Source organism: Mastacembelus armatus, chromosome 17, assembly GCF_900324485.2.
Source record: "Mastacembelus armatus chromosome 17, fMasArm1.2, whole genome shotgun sequence".
In the NCBI taxonomy this organism is placed as follows: Eukaryota; Metazoa; Chordata; class Actinopteri; order Synbranchiformes; family Mastacembelidae; genus Mastacembelus; species Mastacembelus armatus.
This window is the reverse complement of record NC_046649.1, coordinates 6,470,944-6,490,603: the sequence shown is the minus strand read 5'-3', so window position 1 is coordinate 6,490,603 and position 19,660 is coordinate 6,470,944. Positions and strand designations below refer to the sequence as shown.

Genomic DNA, 19,660 nt, shown 5'->3' with positions numbered 1-19,660 from the left:
GAAGCGTGGTATGACTGCTATCTGTAATTATGGAAAGGGAAAGGTAAGCGGCATCTCCTTTTTTTTTTTCTTGTATCTAAAATTCCAGTGTTAAACTACATTCAATGCATACATTACAAGCAAGGAAACAATAGGAAAGGAGCACATTTGTTAACTACAGCTACATGTTTATACACTGTCCACACTGACCCCCACTCTTGTAATCCTATTATCTTCTCGTATTGTCTTGAAAGTGTAAATAGTGTAAAAGTGAAATATAATATATATTTTGCTTACAGTACAATGTCCTGTATTTTTGCACTAGTACTATGATTCTTTGTTTTTCTCAACTTTTACTTCTGGTTTAGGTTATTTTACAGAAGCATCACCAAGCTTGTAAACAATCTGTAACAGTTTGGAAAAGAATAGTTGATCTGTGAGTGAAGCCACAGAGAGACTGATAGAAAGGCAGAGGGAGAGACAGATACACAGACAGATCCTTAGGTTTGATATGAGGCCGTCCTGAGAGACAGAGGAGAAAAAAAGGGGGATTATTGCAGGTTGAGATGGCCCCAGAGGGCTTGAGATGAGGAGATATCTCAGCTTTGTAAATGGACTTCAAAGTTGGCCGTCTCATATCTGTGTGTCTGTGTCCCTTTCCTCATCTCTGTCCCACTCTTTCTGACCTGTAAAGGGCAGAAAGATAGTATAGTGACCTTTGCCACCCCCTTCTCTCTGTCTCTTGGAGGGGCAGGGGCGATAATTGCTATGGTAACAGGATGTTGTCAGGGCCAGTCAATCGGATGATCCGGGCCATCAGTTAGCTTGATGAGTTCCTTTGATCTAGCCTGCCTCTTCTGAGCTGTGTAGTTTTGTTGCAGGGACATGTATGTAAACTGTATGTAAAATGTCTCCTATGCTGCTCTAACTCAGAGAATAAAAGTTGCAGTTAATGAGTCAAGAGTGAACAATATTCAGGAGGTGGTTATGATAATGAGACACAACAGGGTGGTCGTGTTGGAGGTAGCAGGAGGTGTGTGTGTGTGTATTGATCACATCCTGTGTAGCAGAAAAGAGGGGAAACAATTCATCGAGCAGGACTGGTGCACAAGAGCAAAAGAGATAATGAGAAAAAACGAAGAGTAAAGAACTAAAGAAGCAAACTATCCAGAAAGCAAAGGAAGGGAGGAAGGCTGTGAAGAAGAGAGGAGGGAGGAATGTGAAAGAATAAAGGTGATGTTACAAAAAAAGGGAAGGAGGTGAGCAAAGCAGGGACGAAGAGGGAGGCAAAGGGAAAAATGGGGGGGGGGCATTGGTGCATAATGTGAGTGAAAGGCAGTTAGAGTGGGGCTGACCTTTCCCTGGACAGATTAGATTGGCCTGCCAAGACTGCTTAGAGGGACAGATAGAAGCAGAGGAATTACACACATACACACAGCAAACAGGCTACACATACTCACAGTGAACACACCACAGACATGCACAGTGCGTACACACACGAATCAGGTCATGTGAAATCCAGTTCTGAATTAGCTGCATGTGTACCATGAAGAACACACAGCATTAATCAATTTTAAAGAGATTGTTTAAAATGTACTGAAGCTTTTGCATTTGCTGTATACTGCTTTGGGGCAACAACTAACAGTTTCATTATTGATGAATCTCACAGATATTTTATTGACTAATTGATAAGTTGTCTATAAAATATTTGAAAATAATGAATAATTCCTAGTTACATAAGGGGACATATTCAGATGTCTTGTTTTGTTAGATCATCAGTCCAAAATCCAAAGATCACAAAGGTCTTTAGTTCCACTTAGTCATTAAGTTTATGGTATTATCAGTTCAAGATGTTGTAGCTCAAGGGTGGAGATGCTGACAATGTACAGAATTTCTGTCTCCCTCTTCTCCTGCAATGACTCCACTGTTACTATTAAATAAAAATCAAAATAATGTTTTGATTTAGTAAGCATGGTATAGTTATATGTGTGGCTACACTGCTGTGCCTTATTGCACAACTTTAAATGCATGTTTTGTAACCACTTTCAAAGTAAAGAAAATGCATGGATGACTTAATGTTTCACCACGTCAGTAGCTTTGATAGTATAATATGATGCCTTCTGCCATGCCCTGAAAATCACCACAGCAAATGAGCAGAGCTGGCAGGCTGCTAGATTTACTCTGTGGGGCCATTGTTCCCATATGTTCCCTTCTGCTACTGGGACCAAATAAAAGTTAAAAGGTCCTTTTTATTTGATCACTAAAAACCATGGGCCCGTTGTAAAATGGCTTAGCACTGGTGGCATGTTTTATCACGGCAGCTTTCAGTCACTCCGCACTCACATTCTCTCTCCTCCCTCTTCATTTTTTATTTTTTAGAGTGAAGATGACTTATTGAATTATTATTAAATTAATTTATTATTATTATTATTATTATTATTACTTTTAAAAATTATTTAAAGAGTGAAATTAGTTGCAAATAGGTGGGGTGTGATGCTGTGGCAGATGTTTAAATCCCAGAAGAACCTCAAAGATGAGCCCTTGGAGCTGATTTGCACTTAGACGAAGACACCATAGTGCAGGGAGAGACTGTAGTGTACTGAGACCAACTGTTATAGGAAGTTTAGTATAGAGACTCACACACACTGGGACACGGGGTTAAATAAGATGGCTGTCAGCTCTGTCTAGCTTGTATTTGGTCCCACACGCTCTTGTCACCCACACACACGAAGACACACTAGTCCAGCTGAGAACTTGTAGAAATTGGGATAGTTGTAAATAAGATGGTTGTCAGGCCTGTCACCAGTAGATACTCACAGACAACTATAGAGTTTCATCTTAACTAAAACATGTATGCACACACACACACAGTGCTCAGTGCTCGAATAGTCAGGGTGTAAGTGACATACAGTGACACACTTTAGCAGCCCTGCACACACACACACACACCTACCCACCTTTGCATGGTAGATAGGCATGGTGTGACAGGTAGACAGGCTCACACACACTCACCTACACATTGAAGTGGTTGCAGAGACAGGGCCTAAGTGACAGAGGGACAGACAGTCTCAAACAAACACTGAAGAGAAACCTCTAAGTGATGGACACACACACACACTGCTGGCCGTGTGGGTAAGTGGAGCTGAAGGGAGCAGTCAGGCAGCGGTAAGGGTTTGTCTGAGCGTTCATCACTGGGTTTATAGAAGTGCCACTCACACACACACTCCCTCTTTCCCCCTCCTCTCACAAAGATTGACAGGTAAGGTGTCAGTCACCTCATCTAAACACAGCCTCTCTCTTCACCCTCTTTCAGTGACCAAATCTCTTTCTCCTCTACCTTCAGGTATCTAACAGTCTTTAATTGGTCTAGCAAAGTTTCAGAGAGCTAATTTTAAGATAGTGTGGAAAATTCCAGCCGTGCCATGTCTCCTCCTTTCAAGCAAGTGCTTGGGAGGTCGTGTTCCTATGGTTCCGTTGCTAAGCAATCATGAGCTGCACGCTGCATGGTGACAAGAAAGTTTCAGGAAAAATCAAAATGGATTTTGAACACCAAAACTTTTGCTTGGCCTAGCAATGAAATAAAACAAGCTTGACACACCGTAGGGCTCTGGGTGTCTCTGTACCAGGATTATCAACGGTTCCTCCCTCCTGGCTGACCTTTAAACTGGAGGTGTTACAGACGGTGAAGCTGATTGGTTGTCACTTGACCTGTGGGGCACACATTGCAATCTGTAAAGTTGAATTTTTTTTGTCTCACTGCGGCGTAGAGGCTCTGAGGAAAAATGGGCGTTCCACAACACATGCACGTTGCTTGTCGTACCTCTACTTTTAAAATAATGAACTTAAGCATGGAAAAGATGCAATGCGAACGGACCCTTAAACAGTTTTTAGAGGTCTTAAGGTCTTTTATTCTTTATTGTTATGCATTTTTGTTTTAGATTTATCAATTTAAACTGCGTTATTACAACTTTAAAATTAGATACCAGTAGTATCCCAGTAGTTGAGATAGAAGTAGAAAGCAAGCAAAATACAGTTTTCCTAATTTGTTTAGCTTTATCTAAAGGTGTGACTTGCACTTGTGTTATGTATGTGTAGTACAAGATTGAGTTTAGGAAAAGTCTCTGTATGTGTCAGAGACCAAGATGTGTATTTCTGGGCTGAGGCCAGTCTGTCAACATAGACAGTATTCTTGATTGCCAGTGTCCTATTTTGTACTTAATAAATAAAATTAATGCTAAAAATGGTATGCATCATTTTCACAGGAACGGGTTTCGCTACATGTAGCATAAAGGAAAGCTCAGCAGACAGTGATGCTGACCTTGATGTGGATGGAGATGACACCTTGGAATATGGTAAAGCGCAGTACACCGAAGCTGATATCATCCCCTGCTCTGGAGCGGGCGAGGACCAAGGAGAGGCCAGAGAGAGGGAGGCGCTACGAGGGGCTGTGCTCAAGTATGATGCCAAATGACCAGAGAGCCAGTGTAGCATAATACTCAACCATAGTACTGTCACACTGTGCTGCTGTATATTTATGTTCCTGTTCATATCAGCATTTGTGTCTGTGTTGCAGTGGTGGAATGCCTTCTAACAGAATAACTCCTGAGTTCTCCAAATGGGCCAGTGATGGTAAGTCTAGTCAAGAAAACAGTTTAAATGGTATGTCAAAAAAGTCTGTCCAGAATAGAGACCAGAATAGTTTGGACTTTGTTTCAATTTCTACGTAGATTTATTCTCATCTAATCAAGTACTTTCATACAAACAGTGAACAAACGGTATGTGATTTGTAATAGCAGAATCCTTTATTAAAGGTCTTTTTTTTTAAAGTGTGTATATACTTACTGCATTTAAAGCTTGTAGTTGGAAAAGTGGTATCCAGTGTTAACCATGTCACCTGTTTGTGTGTCTACAGAAATGCCTTCAACAAGCAATGGAGAGAGCAGCAAGACAGACCCCAGCACTCCTTCATCATCCTCCTCTTCCTCATGTGCCCCGCGCACTTGTAAAAACAGTGAGATCGAAAAGTAGGTTACACAGAAATATGCACATACACGCACACGTGTTATGGTCCAGTTGTAAAAGGTGACACAGAAAATTGCATTTCCCATTGCAGTATCAGATATATATCTCCCTCACACACACACACACACACACTTGCACACAAACACACATTCTTGGTGATTCTATGACTTTCTGACGAGTTTTCTTACTTGTAGGAGAGTCGACTTGTAGAGAGGTCATAAATGATGCATTTTGTGTGGATTCTGTTTTTGCTAGCTGTGTGCATGTGTGTGACAGGGTGGGTCTCTCCAGGTATTGATTTTTTTCTGCAGTTATGTTCTCTCAGAGCAAAGAACTGCGTTAGAATCATTAATGGAGGCACACAAACAGATGCTACACAGGTGTACAGAGGCAGCAGTGTGAAGACACTGGCAGATCTTTGTTCACACTTCTGCCAGTTCCACAAAGACATTTGGACTGGTCTGTAGTTTTGGTCTAAATTTTGCTTTCAATTTAGTCCAAAATGGTAGGCAAAAGTGATGGCACATGGTATGAATACACATCTTGTGATTCACAGACAATGCCTATGGCCTGAATTTTTAACATTGACTGTTTGTTTACAAGTAAAATTAATTATTGATCTATGTGTGAGTGCAAGTAGAGGCTTGATCACACAGAACAAAAAATACCCTCATCTAGGTGTGTTTCATATATGCACATACACACACATACACTGCCATACTACCCTATCCATTACAACAGCCTGTGTGTGAAAGGCCAACACTCTGTAATTCCCTCATTTCCATCTCCTCATCCATATTCTGCCACAAGTAAACAACCCTGCGCTCACACACAAACCTCGTCCCCATCGTGGGTAATAGAGGTCAGCTCATTGCGAGAGTGAGAGAGAAACATCTGTGGGCAAAGAGAAAGGGATTTGGTTGATTACTTGCTTCTGCATGTCTAGCATATTCTCATGTCCTTTCGCCCCATGTGATTACTTACACACATGAACACAGAGAGCTACTGTCAGTATTCTGTTGTCTCCTCATGGCCTTCTATCACAGCCCCTATTTCTTAGTGATTTTCTCTGTCCACCTCAAGTGCAATTTAGAATACCCCTTGTTTGGAGATTTCATAGCTGTGTTTTTCATGTCGTTAGATACTTCAGTCGAAGGCCACATGGTGGTCAGGTAATTGTAACTTTACTAACACATCCCCTTTCAACTCTGTGATAGCCTCATGCAATAAATGCTTCATTTTAAAAAAAATCAATTGGCTCTGTGTGCGTGTGTGTGTGTGTGTGCTCGCGCGCGCACGCGTGCGTGCGTGCGTGCATGTATGTGTCTGTGTTCCCCATATTAAATATCAGCAGAGGAGATAGACAGTGAATAATCAAAGCAGCTTGAAGTGTATTGATCAAAAACAGCACTGCAGGCCAGGAACTCTGTGTGTGTGCGTGGGTGTTTGCTAAGCAAGGGTCTACATTGAAAGAGTCATCTGTTGTCCCATAGACAGAGACAGACAGCAGCAGCATCTGTGCACATACATTCTTTGAGGTTTGGGCTTTGGCTTCCCAGCTCAAAGACACTTAGACACTTGTCCTAAAGCCACTCTAGCATAGTCTTGGCTGTTTGATTCTGGTCACTCTGCTATAAGGTGAACTGCAGCCCCTGTCTCATGCCACAAGCACACTGCATGTACAGGTTCAGGTTCGGCACAGGTATGATCTCTGGTAAAATGCCACTCTGCCAGCCTTCTAGTCCACAGATTGTATATTATAGATAGATAGATTGATAGATACTTTATTCATTCCCCATGGGGGAAATTCAGATTGTCCTGCAGCTCTTATATTTCTATATACACTATATATATATATAAGAATCTTGTACATATCACTTCTGATTTCTGGCCTTTTCTATTTTGCTTTCTTTTTCACTCCTATCTTCCAAAGTTTAACTTTTATGTACATTTTTGTGCATAAAGACAGCTTAGTGAACCAGAGCCAAATCACTTGTCTGTGTAAACACACTTGGCCAGTAAAGCTGATTTTGATTCTATAAAGGTCTGATTGATGGAATACTGCTGAGGTGGTCGTCCTTCTCCTTACTGGTCTAAATCCTTTATGAAGCCCCTGTATATGTACTGGTTGTAGTTTTCTGAAGTGATGAGGCTTGGGTAGCCTTGACATTTTAAAAGAAACACTGATAACTTTTTCAAACTGTGTCTGATTTCAGGTCTAGCAGACTAGTTAAGATCTTTATCAGGTAAAACTTGGACAAAGCTAGGAAAGATGATGGATGGATGGATAGAGAGACAGATAGAAAGGAATATAAAATAAAGAGATTTCAATGCACCTGTTCAGTGTTGGTGTCACTACTAATTTTAGGACATCTTTTAGGCAGTGTGTGTGTGTGTGTATATATATATTTATATATATATATATATATTTTTTTTTTCATCTATGTCGATACAACAGAAACTGAGTTCATAGAGCCACATCAATCCATGCCCTCAAGTTATGCCCTCAAGAGAATAAAGACTTTAAATTTGGATATAGGGAGAGAGATCACCCAGAGATTAGGCTTTCTGAATCTGTAGTGGTGAAAAGGTTACTATGGACTACCTTCTTACAGATGATCAGATATCATTACTGTGTTATGACCAAAATGTAGCCTTGTGTGTGGCAACATGATATTCTAGCTGAGGTCTTAGTAGCCACCTGAAGCAGAACATGCCTTAATCTAAGTGTCTGTTTAAAGGGAGCCAGCTAGATGCTGAATGATTGCATTGAAACAAGCAGTCACCTGGCTGGCTGGAACAATTCCCTGCCTCACTCCTCTGCGTTTGCCATAAATGCACGTATTTGTGGAGCTTCTGCCCCTCCATCTCCAAATGAAAATGAGATTTGTCTCCTTTCGTTACATTGATACATTGTACAAGAGTGTGTGTGGCTTTGCACCGGGCAGCGTTAGTGAAATCTCTCTCTCACTCTGATCCCAGATGGGTAATGATCTGGTCGCCTCCCGGGGCGTCCTCGTTCCCCTGCTCATTCCCCTGCAAGATAAATGAGCTCACAGACACACACACACACACACACTCGCACACACGTACAATGCCTGAGACACTCTTTCCCCTCCAAGATAAATGGCCCCTCCAATGTCGCCAATGAGATTGCTGCCAAATTTGGTGCTCCAGCTGGAACAATGCGGAGAGATTTCCATGTGGTTTCTGCAAATAATTGAATCTGTCCTCAATTTGGAAGTGATGAAGCTAGATTTCTAACCACCCTCCCCCCTCGACACAGACACACACACACCCTGCTGTTTCTGCTTTTTCTCTTTTCTCTTGTTCTTCTCTTTATTGTTCTGTCCTTTACCCACATTTCTCCTCTTCTTTCTTTCACATTTCTTTGTTCTTCCCATCTTCTGTCTCAGTTTTTCTCAGGCACTTACAAGACCCCCCCCCCCATGTCATCTTAGACCTACACATACGGACACACACAAACTGGGCTGAGGCAGGGGAAATCAATAGTGACTTAAATGTTTTATCATGGTGTGTCAGTGTAGTTAAGGCCTCAGTTAACGGGGTGCAGCAGAGAATGATGCCCTAAAGGGATATACCACTGCTATTTTACACAGCACATACATGTGAGAGATTTATATTCCTATCTGGTGTCTAAAATGTTTGCTAGAGTATGGCAACAGCAAGTTTTTAAAATTAATTGTTTTGTAATATGTATTTAAACTGCTTGCATTGAGAGAGAAGCTGAGTGAGGCCAAAATTTAGGTAGACAGTAGATTAAGACACCAGGCTGATTGAGATGGATGGTAGAGGTCTTCAGCTACACGCCGACACACACACACTAATGAAATGAGAAATAGCCCCACACACATTGGGGAGCAAGAGCTAAATAGAGAGGAGTTGGAGCCATCTATCTGTCTCTGTCTAGCTTTCTTACTTCTTTTTTTTACCATTGGGAAATGCACTGCAATTTCACTTTCTTTCAGTCACATACACAAACACACCACCCAAAAACTCTAGAAGGCAGCAAGTAAGTTGGTGTAGTGGCAAATATGTTTTGCTAATTGAAGTTGTATTTCAGCCTTGGGGGCTCTGATTTTATGATTCCAGGCCTCTAGATCAAGGCCACAGCTTCACAAAGTGATGTCAAGTACATACCAGTAAATGTTCGCAATTGGAGGGAGCCACACACATTGTTCTGCATGAAGTAAAGAACTGAATGTAAAGAGAGAATCCAGGACACAGTGCAGGAGGACTCTGTGCTGTACACAACATGACAGCGACTTACACTGGTTGGATTTACTGACAAATGTTGGCAGGTTCTATATGTATCCAAAGTTAGTTAACGTTAATTTGTTAAAAACTCTTTATGTTTGTAAGTGATTTGTCTGTGATTTGTTTTTTATTAGTTTAGCAAGAACCAATGACCGCTGCATGTTTATGTAAAGGCCACATGACACTGACATTTTTTGAACATGGTTTTAAATAAATTAGCTGCGCGGATGAATTATTCATGAGAAGGGATAGGGAGAGAAGGAGGATTTTTTTAAAGAGTAACACTTCTTCCATCTCTGTTCTTTATCTCACTTTGGACAAGAGAAGAGGACCCCTTGGCAGAGTTTTGTGGTGTATGGAGCGATGGAGGGATTTATTGGAGCTGTTAAAAGAAAGAGACAGACTCATTTGAGGGACAACCCTGTCCACCCCAGACTCCACTGCTGCTTTATAAGCTAGCAGGCTAATCAAGGCTAAATGGCTTTTTACAAGCTCCAAACTAATAAGAGGAGAGGGTAAAGCAATTTATAGGGCATGGTGTGGCGAGTCAGGCGAGGAGCCCCAACTAGGTCTTTATAGACACGGGATGCTGATGGGGTTACAGGGATGGTCTGGAGTGGGTCATTTTTCCTAGAGAACCTACAGAAGAAGTAAAATCTGGTAGCATCGATGGTGAGGTGGCACAGTATTTAGGAAGAGTGTCCTTTAACCAGAGGACTTCAACACAGTGTGACAATCAGCATGTCCTTGATTGTAAAACACTGTGAAACAACTTACTCCATTACTCCTCCAGGACACAGTGCACACAAACCCAAACTTACCTGCAATAGTAAGGTGTCTAAGCTAAGCGTCACAGTTTGTCTTAATGCTGCAGTGTACTGGATATCCAAAGTCTGATGATGACCACGCAAACCTGAGATGTTTAATTTTAATTTAGTTCTTAATTTAGTTGTTTATTTTATTTTAATGAGCTTGTTTGAAGACAAAAAGATATAAAACTGCTGCTGTAATGAAAATGAATCTACAGAAACCCAACCCTTATAGTGAAATTAAGAAAGTCAATCCTTGTTTCCTTTCCCCTGTAGCCTCTGCTGCTCTTTGGGGGATGCAGAAAATGAAGCCATATCATAGGACACACACACACACACACACACACACACACACACACACACACACACACACAGGCCACTTATTGTTGTCTTTTGCTTTCACCCTCTTTCCTCTTTCTCCTTGTCCTTCCCAATCCAGATCAATACCATAGATCAACTAACTATCAGACTGCAAAATGACCACATCACCATAAACACACACACCATGTTACACACATACACACTACTATTACATTTTGCCACAGAATGTTTCGATGGCTATAATAAACACTAGCTGGCTTGTGCACAGCCTCGTCTCCCTGTGCATAATCAACATCATCAGCATTGTGGTCTGCACATTGACTGTATTGATTTAGTTATGGCTGCTTCATATGCTGTCGGACAGTGTTAAACACACATTTTCTGTTATCATGCTGCACATTAATCAGAGTCTGCTTAGAGGCAGGAAGACGGGGAATGGCGGATGAGATGATGGAGGAGAAAGGGATAAAAGGAGAAGGGGAAATAAATACAGAGGTGAGGAAATAAATAGCAAGCAATAGACAGACATGGGGATACATAGGGAAAAATAACAGCAGATGAAGAGGATGAAAGGTGAACATGAGATGTTAGAAAAAGATGACAGGACGAAGAAGAATGAAAAGGAGGGTGGAGTCTGAGTAAATATTAAGGGCTAGTGGGAACGGGCAAAGGATGGGGCAAAAGTTGTAAATCTGTGGGAAGATAGGGCCCTTGACATACAGGTGTGTGAAATAGAAAGATGTCATGCTGTATATCGGACAGACATTGGTAATGGGTGGGATGCTTTCAAGATACCTGACTGTGTATTGAGCTGCAGAGACAGAGAAGGTCATGACAAAGAGGTGTTCAATAGAAACATGTCACACTATAAGTGTCAGAGAGCAGGTTTGCTCAGTAGAAAGGGCAGTGATGAAAAAGCTGCGGAGAATTGAACTTCAATACACTTATTTAAAGAATGGAGAATGAAATTCACATTGAGGGAGTGAACACATATTTTAAGATAGTAGGGTCGCAGGAAAGTGTGATTGAATGCTGCATGACAGTATTACAGTCAGCTACCAGAAAGACAGAACTTGCATGATGCAATCTCTAAAACACACAAAACAAAAACGTGTGCGGCTTCCTGTTGTTTTCATATGGGTTTTCAGTCAAAAAATCTCAGACTTCTCAGCTTTCTCTGTAGCATGGACGTAACATGCCCGACTTTACTTTTATTAATGATAGCTGATGTTGAATTTGACTGATTCTCTAGCAAGTCTTAAAATATTAAAACTAAACTTCTCTCCCTCCTGCCTTTTGTGTACCAGGGTAACAGAGGAGGAGTCTACGGCTACCACCATGGAGGCCCTGAAGGCTCGTATTAGAGAGCTGGAGAAGCAGATACTGAGAGGCGACCGATACAAGTGTCTGATCTGTATGGTGAGTATGACTTTGAGATGAATGGTGTCTGTTTTTGTATGCATCAAGGCTTAATGGAGGCACTGAACCTCTAAGTCAAGTAAATCAAGTGCTAAATCAAGTTTGCCTAAAACTTCAGGTAGGATCATGAACAGTGGTTTGACTGTGGTTTGGAGAACTGTCATCAGTGCTGGGATTAGTAGTAATTTTCCACTAGCCCTCAAGCCCTGATGAACAACTCAAAGTCCACAGTATATGTTCTAATTCAAAGGCCAGACCTTCCAAATCTGAAACATAGCTCATACCATCTCTGCTAGCATACGTATCCTCCAAAGTACTGTACATTGGGAACTTGATCCATGCTCCTTCTAAGGATCAAGCCCCTGAATGGGACCACAGTCAATATAAATTATCTGTAATCAAACTGGTCACTTTGTGCTTTCTGAAAGATTACTGGTCCGACTGCACTGCTCTACACTTCAGGAAACACTGAGAAATTAATTTACTGCGACCAGATTCCAGATCTCAGTTCAGCTTTAGGTGTAAACACTCATATTAAATAATGTTTGTGTATTGTGTTGTACGTAGGATACTTGTACTGGATAAATGCATGTAGAAGTTGTGTGCATCGCTCTTCCCTTAGTTTCTGGATGTCATGCTATCACTCTTTAAGTGCTGGTGGTGGTGTGTTGATGTGTTGTGGTGGTTTCTGCTCTTGCATGGCTTTGGAAGACTGTTGTGCTACAAAACTTCTTGTACTTTTCTCTCTTCTTTTACCTGCTGATTTCAACATATGAGAGTTTAGTATATGAGTGATTTCAACATATGTTACATATGAGAAAGACAGAAGGACCTCACAAAGATGGGATTGTGACATAATGTTCAGTAAACGTTTGCTCATTGGACACACAAGCTGAAATCATAAGATGGGGAAGGTAGTAGTACATTAAGGGATGCTTCTGTGCCCAGCTTTTAAGTTGACAGATTGGATTCATAGATCAATAATATATGCCACATGTCGTTCCTTGACAATATCAAGCAGAATTGTCAATATTCATGTTCATCAGGTGCTTGAGATGTGACTGTACCTACATCCCCCATAAGTGTTTGTGTTGTCAAGTACCCCATCCTTCAAGCCTGTGGACAGTGTAGCATCAGCATTCTTTGCTCATGTGAGTGTGTGTCTATATGTGTGTGTGCGCGAGCGTGCATGTGTGAGTGTGGGAGAGAGAGGAGAGAGAAAAGCGGGTAATTACCAACGCCTATGCCTCCTAAAGGTCGATGGGTGCCCGAGGTGACACGGAGTGCAAGGCACAGCGATCGATCACTCACTGCCCATTGGACATAAGGCTCTTCTCTCGTCATCCGTCACTGTCCCTCATCTCTCACACACAGGCATACAGAGAAACACAAATTTATGTACACACAGGGAGGTCTTATATCTAATCTGTCTCTGTCTGTCCTGAACCTGTCGCTGTGTGTCTGATCTAAAACACAGTGCATCATTCTCTGTAGGTGGCAAGTAGTTGAAACATGGACATCATTGGAGAGAAGTCTAAAATTTTTAGCAGAGCAATGACTCCGAACCTTGTTACACTGTCCATTGTGAAGCCTTTGCACAGGATTTTTGTAAGATGCTTATTATAACCTCCTGTTGCTCTGGTAGTTATATGTAAGTAGAAAATGAGTGCTGTTCTGCTGCTGAGTTGGCTCAAGTTCTTCATGTTTTCCTGGTCCTGAGTTGAATTCAGTGCAGTGGGCTAGTCCTATTAGTGGATGTCTACCCCCACCTGCTGGTCATGTAGAGAAGGCTATGTTTTTTTACATCTCAAACCAAAGCTGAAATATTTCCAGTGACTTCATTAAGGTCATTTCTAAAAACTTGATGGAAATCATACTCAGATGGAATTGAAGCCAGGAAACTGGAAATTGGTGGAGCGCCCTTTAAAATGAAGATTGAGGTTTAGATTCAAACATCCTCTATTCTGTTCAGCCTCATCATCATGTGGGCCATAAGTTGATACATAAATAGGTTTTGAGATTGATAAATTCAAGCCCACCATAGAGCATTTGTGTGTTAACAATGTAAATAGGAATCAGTGGAAATGAAGCTATTTATGTAATGAACATGAATCATTAAACTCCACCATTCAAACTGTGACCAGTGATACATCTTAAAATCCTGACCATTTCTTACGTTTAAGACTATCCTTTTGACTTTGACTTCTTATCATACTTCTTGAAGTCATACAGTTGTTCTCAACCTCCATTGCTCATTGGCTGCCGTACCCTCTTACATCTATGTGTGGGTCAGTGTGTTTCTCTGCACACGTGTTCATATTGCACCATGGTGTATGCGTGTGCATGCACTCAGTAAAAGGCCAGCTCTGTGATTAGCTGCCACCTTTCGCCCCCTCCTCTCCTCTCCCACCCCCACCCCCTCCTTCCGCAGAGGAAGCCTGCTATCCAGTCAGGTGTGGAGATCAAGAGCCTAGGGGCATGGCCTGGGCCCCGGCCACTGGCCAATGAGGTCGGAGAGAGGCAGCCTAAGTCCCTCCCCCTCGGCCTGTACTGCCTGTACAGGGGCCTTGTGATTGGTGGCTACGGCAGCGGCATAAAGAGGCTCCTCCCACAGCCCGTACGGAGGGTAAGGCACTCCCTCCCTCCTCTGCTCCTCGTCCTCACCCACTCCCTTCCTCCTCCCTCATCTGTGCATTCTTTTTGAGAGGAAAAGAACAGTGCACTCATCAGGTTGGGTTCACTCATGGCTTTCTCCCTCATCCTTTCCTCCCTCTGCCTGCTTCCCTCCGTCTCTGCTTGTTGCCTGCCCGATATCGTGTATTGCGTGTGTATGCGTGAACAGGTTGTTGGTTCATTGCCCCATTGATGCCTTACTCAGTGGTTTTGTGGCTGCTGGCTGTGTTGTCCTATGGTTAGTGGTTTGATGCTGTTGGTTGTTCAGGTAAATACAGTGTTGTTACGGTTGCTGTTTATGGGCATGTGTCTGATGAATATGGTGTAATTTATCATTTTTTTGTTTTTTCTTTTCTTCTCTTCTCAGGACTCCTACACAATGCCGCTCACCTCCATCCAGTGTTGGCACGTCCATTGTGAAGAATGCTGGCTCAGGACCCTGGTATGCACAAACTCAACATACTTCACTCATATACACACACACATTGTGCATTGGGCTGCAGGGCAGCTGCTCCTGCCATGAAATTATTGGAGCCTCATTTTATAGTCAGTGAATGTCTTTGTGTGTGTGCCCCACAGGGAGGAACTAAAATGTAATATTTCCCAAATGACCTGTTTCCACACACACAATCCAGTCAATGCAAACACTTCAGTTTCTAAGTGGGGGAAAAGCTTGGAAGGAATTGTAAAAATGTTGGAATACAGTGGTCAACCTAAACCTGCATTGAGATCTACGTAGCACCCTAGGCCAACACACACAGACACATAGACATACACACTTACACCACAGTGGTCTGTTGGTTATTTGATAGTCTAATACATTCAGTAGAGTGCAATTAGCTGTTGCTAATGTGATAAATGGAGCGCAGAGGGAAGCAGCATTGCCCCTGCTGGGAGGATAAACAGACTCCCTGATTCTTCACTGGTTATCTTCTGTTTCTCTCCATGTTTTTCTGTAATGTCTATTTTTTTGTCTCACCTCTGCTGTATTTCTGTCTTTTCCTTTTAACATCACCCTTTCTATCTCAACTCTGTTTTCCTACTCACACGCAAACTCTATTGCCAGGTTTGGTACACAAAAGGCAACGATTATTAACAAGCAATTCCCCACATTTAGCTTAATTTAATGCAAAGCACAATGACAGGAAAAGTTTATTACAGGCATTTATTCTCCTCAAAGGGATGAATCTAGAATCATGAAATTTTTTAATGGTCTCTTTTTATCACGCACAATGAGTAAACAAAAATTTAAATTTCTCAAATAAGTCCATGACAGGATACCCAAAAAGTCAATAAGGAATTTCAATCAGTCTCATTAGTGTTATGTTATGAGCTGTTGTAGAATGACAGTATGCTAACTGCCAGCATGTTATTAACATTTGGTAAGGAGCTTGCCCAAAGCTGGTTTATGGTCCACCTGAGTGGTTAGACATTTTTAGCTGCTATGATGTTTTTGAAAAGGTTTTGTTAAGTATGTTACTGGTGATTCAACTGTCTACTAGTTTTCCTTTTGGAAGAGACCTACTGTTTTTACCTGTATATTGGGCGTGTGTGCACGCTGCCATCACTGGTCTAATGTACGGTACATTCAATCCATGGTCTGGAGACAGCTATTAAAATGGGAGGGCTTGATCAAAGTAAATGCCTGGGAATCTAGTTAACGTCACCCAAGCCCCTCACTGTTTTAATGAGTAAGGCAGCTGAAGCACAGTGTGACGGGCACACACATCCACACACGCTCACAGCCCACACTACACAGGAGCTTCAACAGGCTTGCAAACAAAGAAGCAGGGTTCTTCACACAGTGCAGAAATGACAAAACACTCTCAGATTCAGATTTCATGGCATGGGCATATAGGAAGCTCTGTCAGGGAAAATTAAGGGGCTTTGTAAATTTTCTGGAAACATCAGGGAATATCATATTACCTTTTATACGAGCATAGCATTGTTTCAAACATTCATGTAGTCTGGTTTCCAGACTACTCATCTTTTAATGATGATACATATGGTTATTATAACACATCAGTAAGGACATCATTTGTGGTGACTTGGCTATGGAAAGTTCTGATTATTATTTATGTGAGCAAACAAAGGAAATAGGCTGTGAAAGAGGGACAATTTTGTAGCTTTACCAACACAGAAAATAATGTAATTTTACAGAACAAAGTGTGCTTTCAGTTAAAATAAGTTAGGAACAAGCTGACTGGAAGAGAGTAGAAAAGAGTCTGAGAGATGGTGGACAGTGGTGGAGACCACCCAGTTATCACCTGCTGCTTTACTGCACACTATCAAAGCAGTGTAGAGCAAGAGGAAGAGGGCTGAAGGGAAGACTGTAAAGGTACTCAGCAGATTGAAGGGGAGGTCGTAATACTTAGCTCACTAGTCAAGCACTAGTCAACTAGACAAATCATGTCACCATTAACATGCATGTCAAGTGCCCTTAGTTGCTGTTTTGCGAAGAGTGACTGTATCTGGTTTATTGTGTCTGTGTAACCCTGAATGAGGTGCTAGGTTTGTCCGTTCTGTGTTACTGTAGGAAAAGGTGGCACAACATGACTGCCTCCGTAAAAGGAGACCCGCTCCCTATGTAGATTTAAAAGGCTCATTCTAAGATAAAGAAAATGCAAAAGTTGGTATTTTCTGGTTATCACACACTAATGACGACATATTTATCAATGCTATAATGAATACTGTTCCACTAAGAGTTCACTCTAAATATTACACTTTGAACCTTGAACTCATATTCTGTGTAACTAATCAAGCTGTTGCCTGTGTATTCATCACAGGGCAACAAGAAGCTGTGCCCGCAGTGTAACACCATCACCTCACCAGGAGACCTGAGGCGTGTCTACTTGTAAAGAGCACATTCCCTGCCTCTTCGTCCTTCCAGTCCATAACTTTTTCCATGTTGGATTTCATCGCACCTCTCTCCTCTCGATTGCCATTTGTTTTCTCTAGTGGCCTGGATCGTAGCTCCGAACTCTCTAAGAGCATACAGAGACCAGATGACTGAGACTTCACAGCTCTTTGAAGAGGGTGAATCTGGTTTGAATGAAGCAGCACTCACTGACTATAGCTGGCTGCCTGGCCACCCACAAAAAAAATGTAAAACACGGAGATCTGCAGCCCCCACTCCCCAGCAGACTTCTTTGCTCTTCCTCACGGACATGATTCCATCAACATGTAACGTAGGGTATAGTCCACTGAAGCAGCAGAGACTCTGAGCACACAGCTAAGTCGCGCTGAGACCTGGTAGCTTCAGGCTGCTGGAGTTGACCCTGAAAAGAACTTCTTAATACAGAAATACAAGCCCTTCTTTTTTCTCCTTCCAGCTCTTTGACATTTCAGTGGTGCTAGGCAACAGGCTCTAACCTGAAGAAAGAAAGCTCCTTGTTTTTTTTCCCCCCACTATTCCCAAGATTAAACTTTATCTTCATGCATTGTTGCTTAAGAGAATTAAAAAGGGCCACTAAACCTGTGCTTTCAACCAAACTGAGAATAACCTCACAACCTTGAAATGGAGTTTGACACTCCTCCTCCACCTCTTCTTCTCTTTGCCAGCCGTTCCTCCTCTTCTTCCCTTATTGTGTTGGTGTTCTAGTGAAGTAAACCAAAATTCCTTCCCCTCCAAGATGCAGTGCAAGCACATGTAATATAGTTCTATGTATGTTTACAATGTTGGGTGTAAATGACATAGAGTTCACTTAGACAAACACATGTACACACAGATGCAAACACACACGCACATTACCATTAGCAGACACACACAGAAGTATATAATGTCAAAGTTTTTAGTTGGAAAGGTGTGGGAATGATGTTTGGGGAAAAAATGGCTGGAATTAAAGAAGCCTTCTGTATTTTTTAAAGAAAAAAAAAAGACCATTTGAAGAGCCATTGAAGTTTTATTTCACTGTACAGGAATAAAAAAATTAAGTAATAATAAACTACTCAAGACTAAATGGTCAAGATTTAGGTGATGTAATTTTTCTGCAGAGTATCGGAGAGATTCTTATTGCCCAGGATTTCCTGCAAGCAAGCAGAACAATGGAACGTGCTCTTTAGTTGCAACAAATGTCCAACTGAGCCTCTTCTTTTAACTTCCATTTCTGCTTCTTCTCAGCTGAAATAACAACATGCTCAGATCATAGTCTAGACACACACTTTGTTTTACTCTTCCATGTCTCAAAAGAAAGCTTTTTTCATTCTTCTCATACTGCTATGCTGCAAAAAGGTCCCTAATGGTTCTTTGTAAGTTATAACAGATGAGAGAGGTTTCTGGAAAAGAAGGATGGCCAAGCCTGAACTGGCAACCTCAACATTTCTCCCTTCCCTATACAGCAGCATCAGCAGCAGCCGAGGTGGTGGTGTGCTTTGTGTTTGTAAAACTATGTATTCTGTGACGTCTGTATTGTTGTAAAGAAATGCTTAAAAAAACGAAAAAATAAAATTTCTCAAATACCACGAGTGGTCCTGTTCACGCAACCTGAGTGGTAAAATAAGACCGTGAAGAAAAATATTTGCGTTATGAGGAAGATGGCCTTAATGTAAAAGACACATTCTGTTCATGTGCATCTTTAACAGGATTTGTGCATCATCTCAGTGTCAGTAGTGTTTGCTTTCTTAAAGGTACAAATTGATCACCTCCATCCACAGTGAGGTAATGAAAAAGGCCCACAGTTTGAACATTAGTGGTTTGTTTTCAGAAAGAAATCAATAGACTCTGGGATCCTTCTTTTTAGCAGGACAAATAATACTGGGGCAAAGAAAAGCAAGGCTTGATCAGCTATAATAGGTGACTTGATGAACATCAATTTTCTTTAGCATTGTTCCTTTTGTTTAGCTCATCATGTAGTTACACACCCTGGTAGGTAAATGCCAGAAAATAAAGAAAATGATGCGATGCTAAGCTGTTGCAGTCACATTGTGATTCCTCCAACCTTACATTAAGTTAAACCTGCCCCAAAGATGACAAAGTGCACACGAGGATTGTGTCAGACCTAATTTGTGTCTTGTATATTCTTGAAAATGGTACATGTCTTTCCCGTTTGTAAACTACATTTGACATTAATTAAATGATTGTAAATCTCAATTACCCCCCTTGGCTTTTCTTGTTTTAATTCCCCTCCCTCATCGTTGCCAATGCATGTGCGCCAAGGTAG

At 41.6% G+C, this 19,660-nt stretch overlaps 1 protein-coding gene across 7 annotated transcripts in view; it reads left to right on the top strand.

Annotated features, from left to right (window-relative positions):
* Positions 1 to 18,965, top strand: part of rnf220a (ring finger protein 220a) — a 155,281-nt gene extending 136,316 nt beyond the window's left edge. For 4 of the 7 annotated variants that reach the window (XM_026314547.1, XM_026314546.1, XM_026314544.1 and 1 more), the window contains 7 exons: positions 4,242 to 4,434; positions 4,553 to 4,608; positions 4,892 to 5,003; positions 11,717 to 11,828; positions 14,260 to 14,454; positions 14,869 to 14,943; positions 17,288 to 18,965. In XM_026314547.1, coding sequence (XP_026170332.1) covers positions 4,242 to 4,434; positions 4,553 to 4,608; positions 4,892 to 5,003; positions 11,717 to 11,828; positions 14,260 to 14,454; positions 14,869 to 14,943; positions 17,288 to 17,359 — 815 coding nt within the window. In that variant the 3' untranslated portion in view covers positions 17,360 to 18,965. The remainder of the gene's footprint in view (positions 1 to 4,241; positions 4,435 to 4,552; positions 4,609 to 4,891; positions 5,004 to 11,716; positions 11,829 to 14,259; positions 14,455 to 14,868; positions 14,944 to 17,287) is intronic. The other 3 variants (XM_026314550.1, XM_026314549.1, XM_026314548.1) reach the window with 1 other exon arrangement.
* The last annotated feature ends 695 nt before the right edge of the window (positions 18,966 to 19,660 follow it).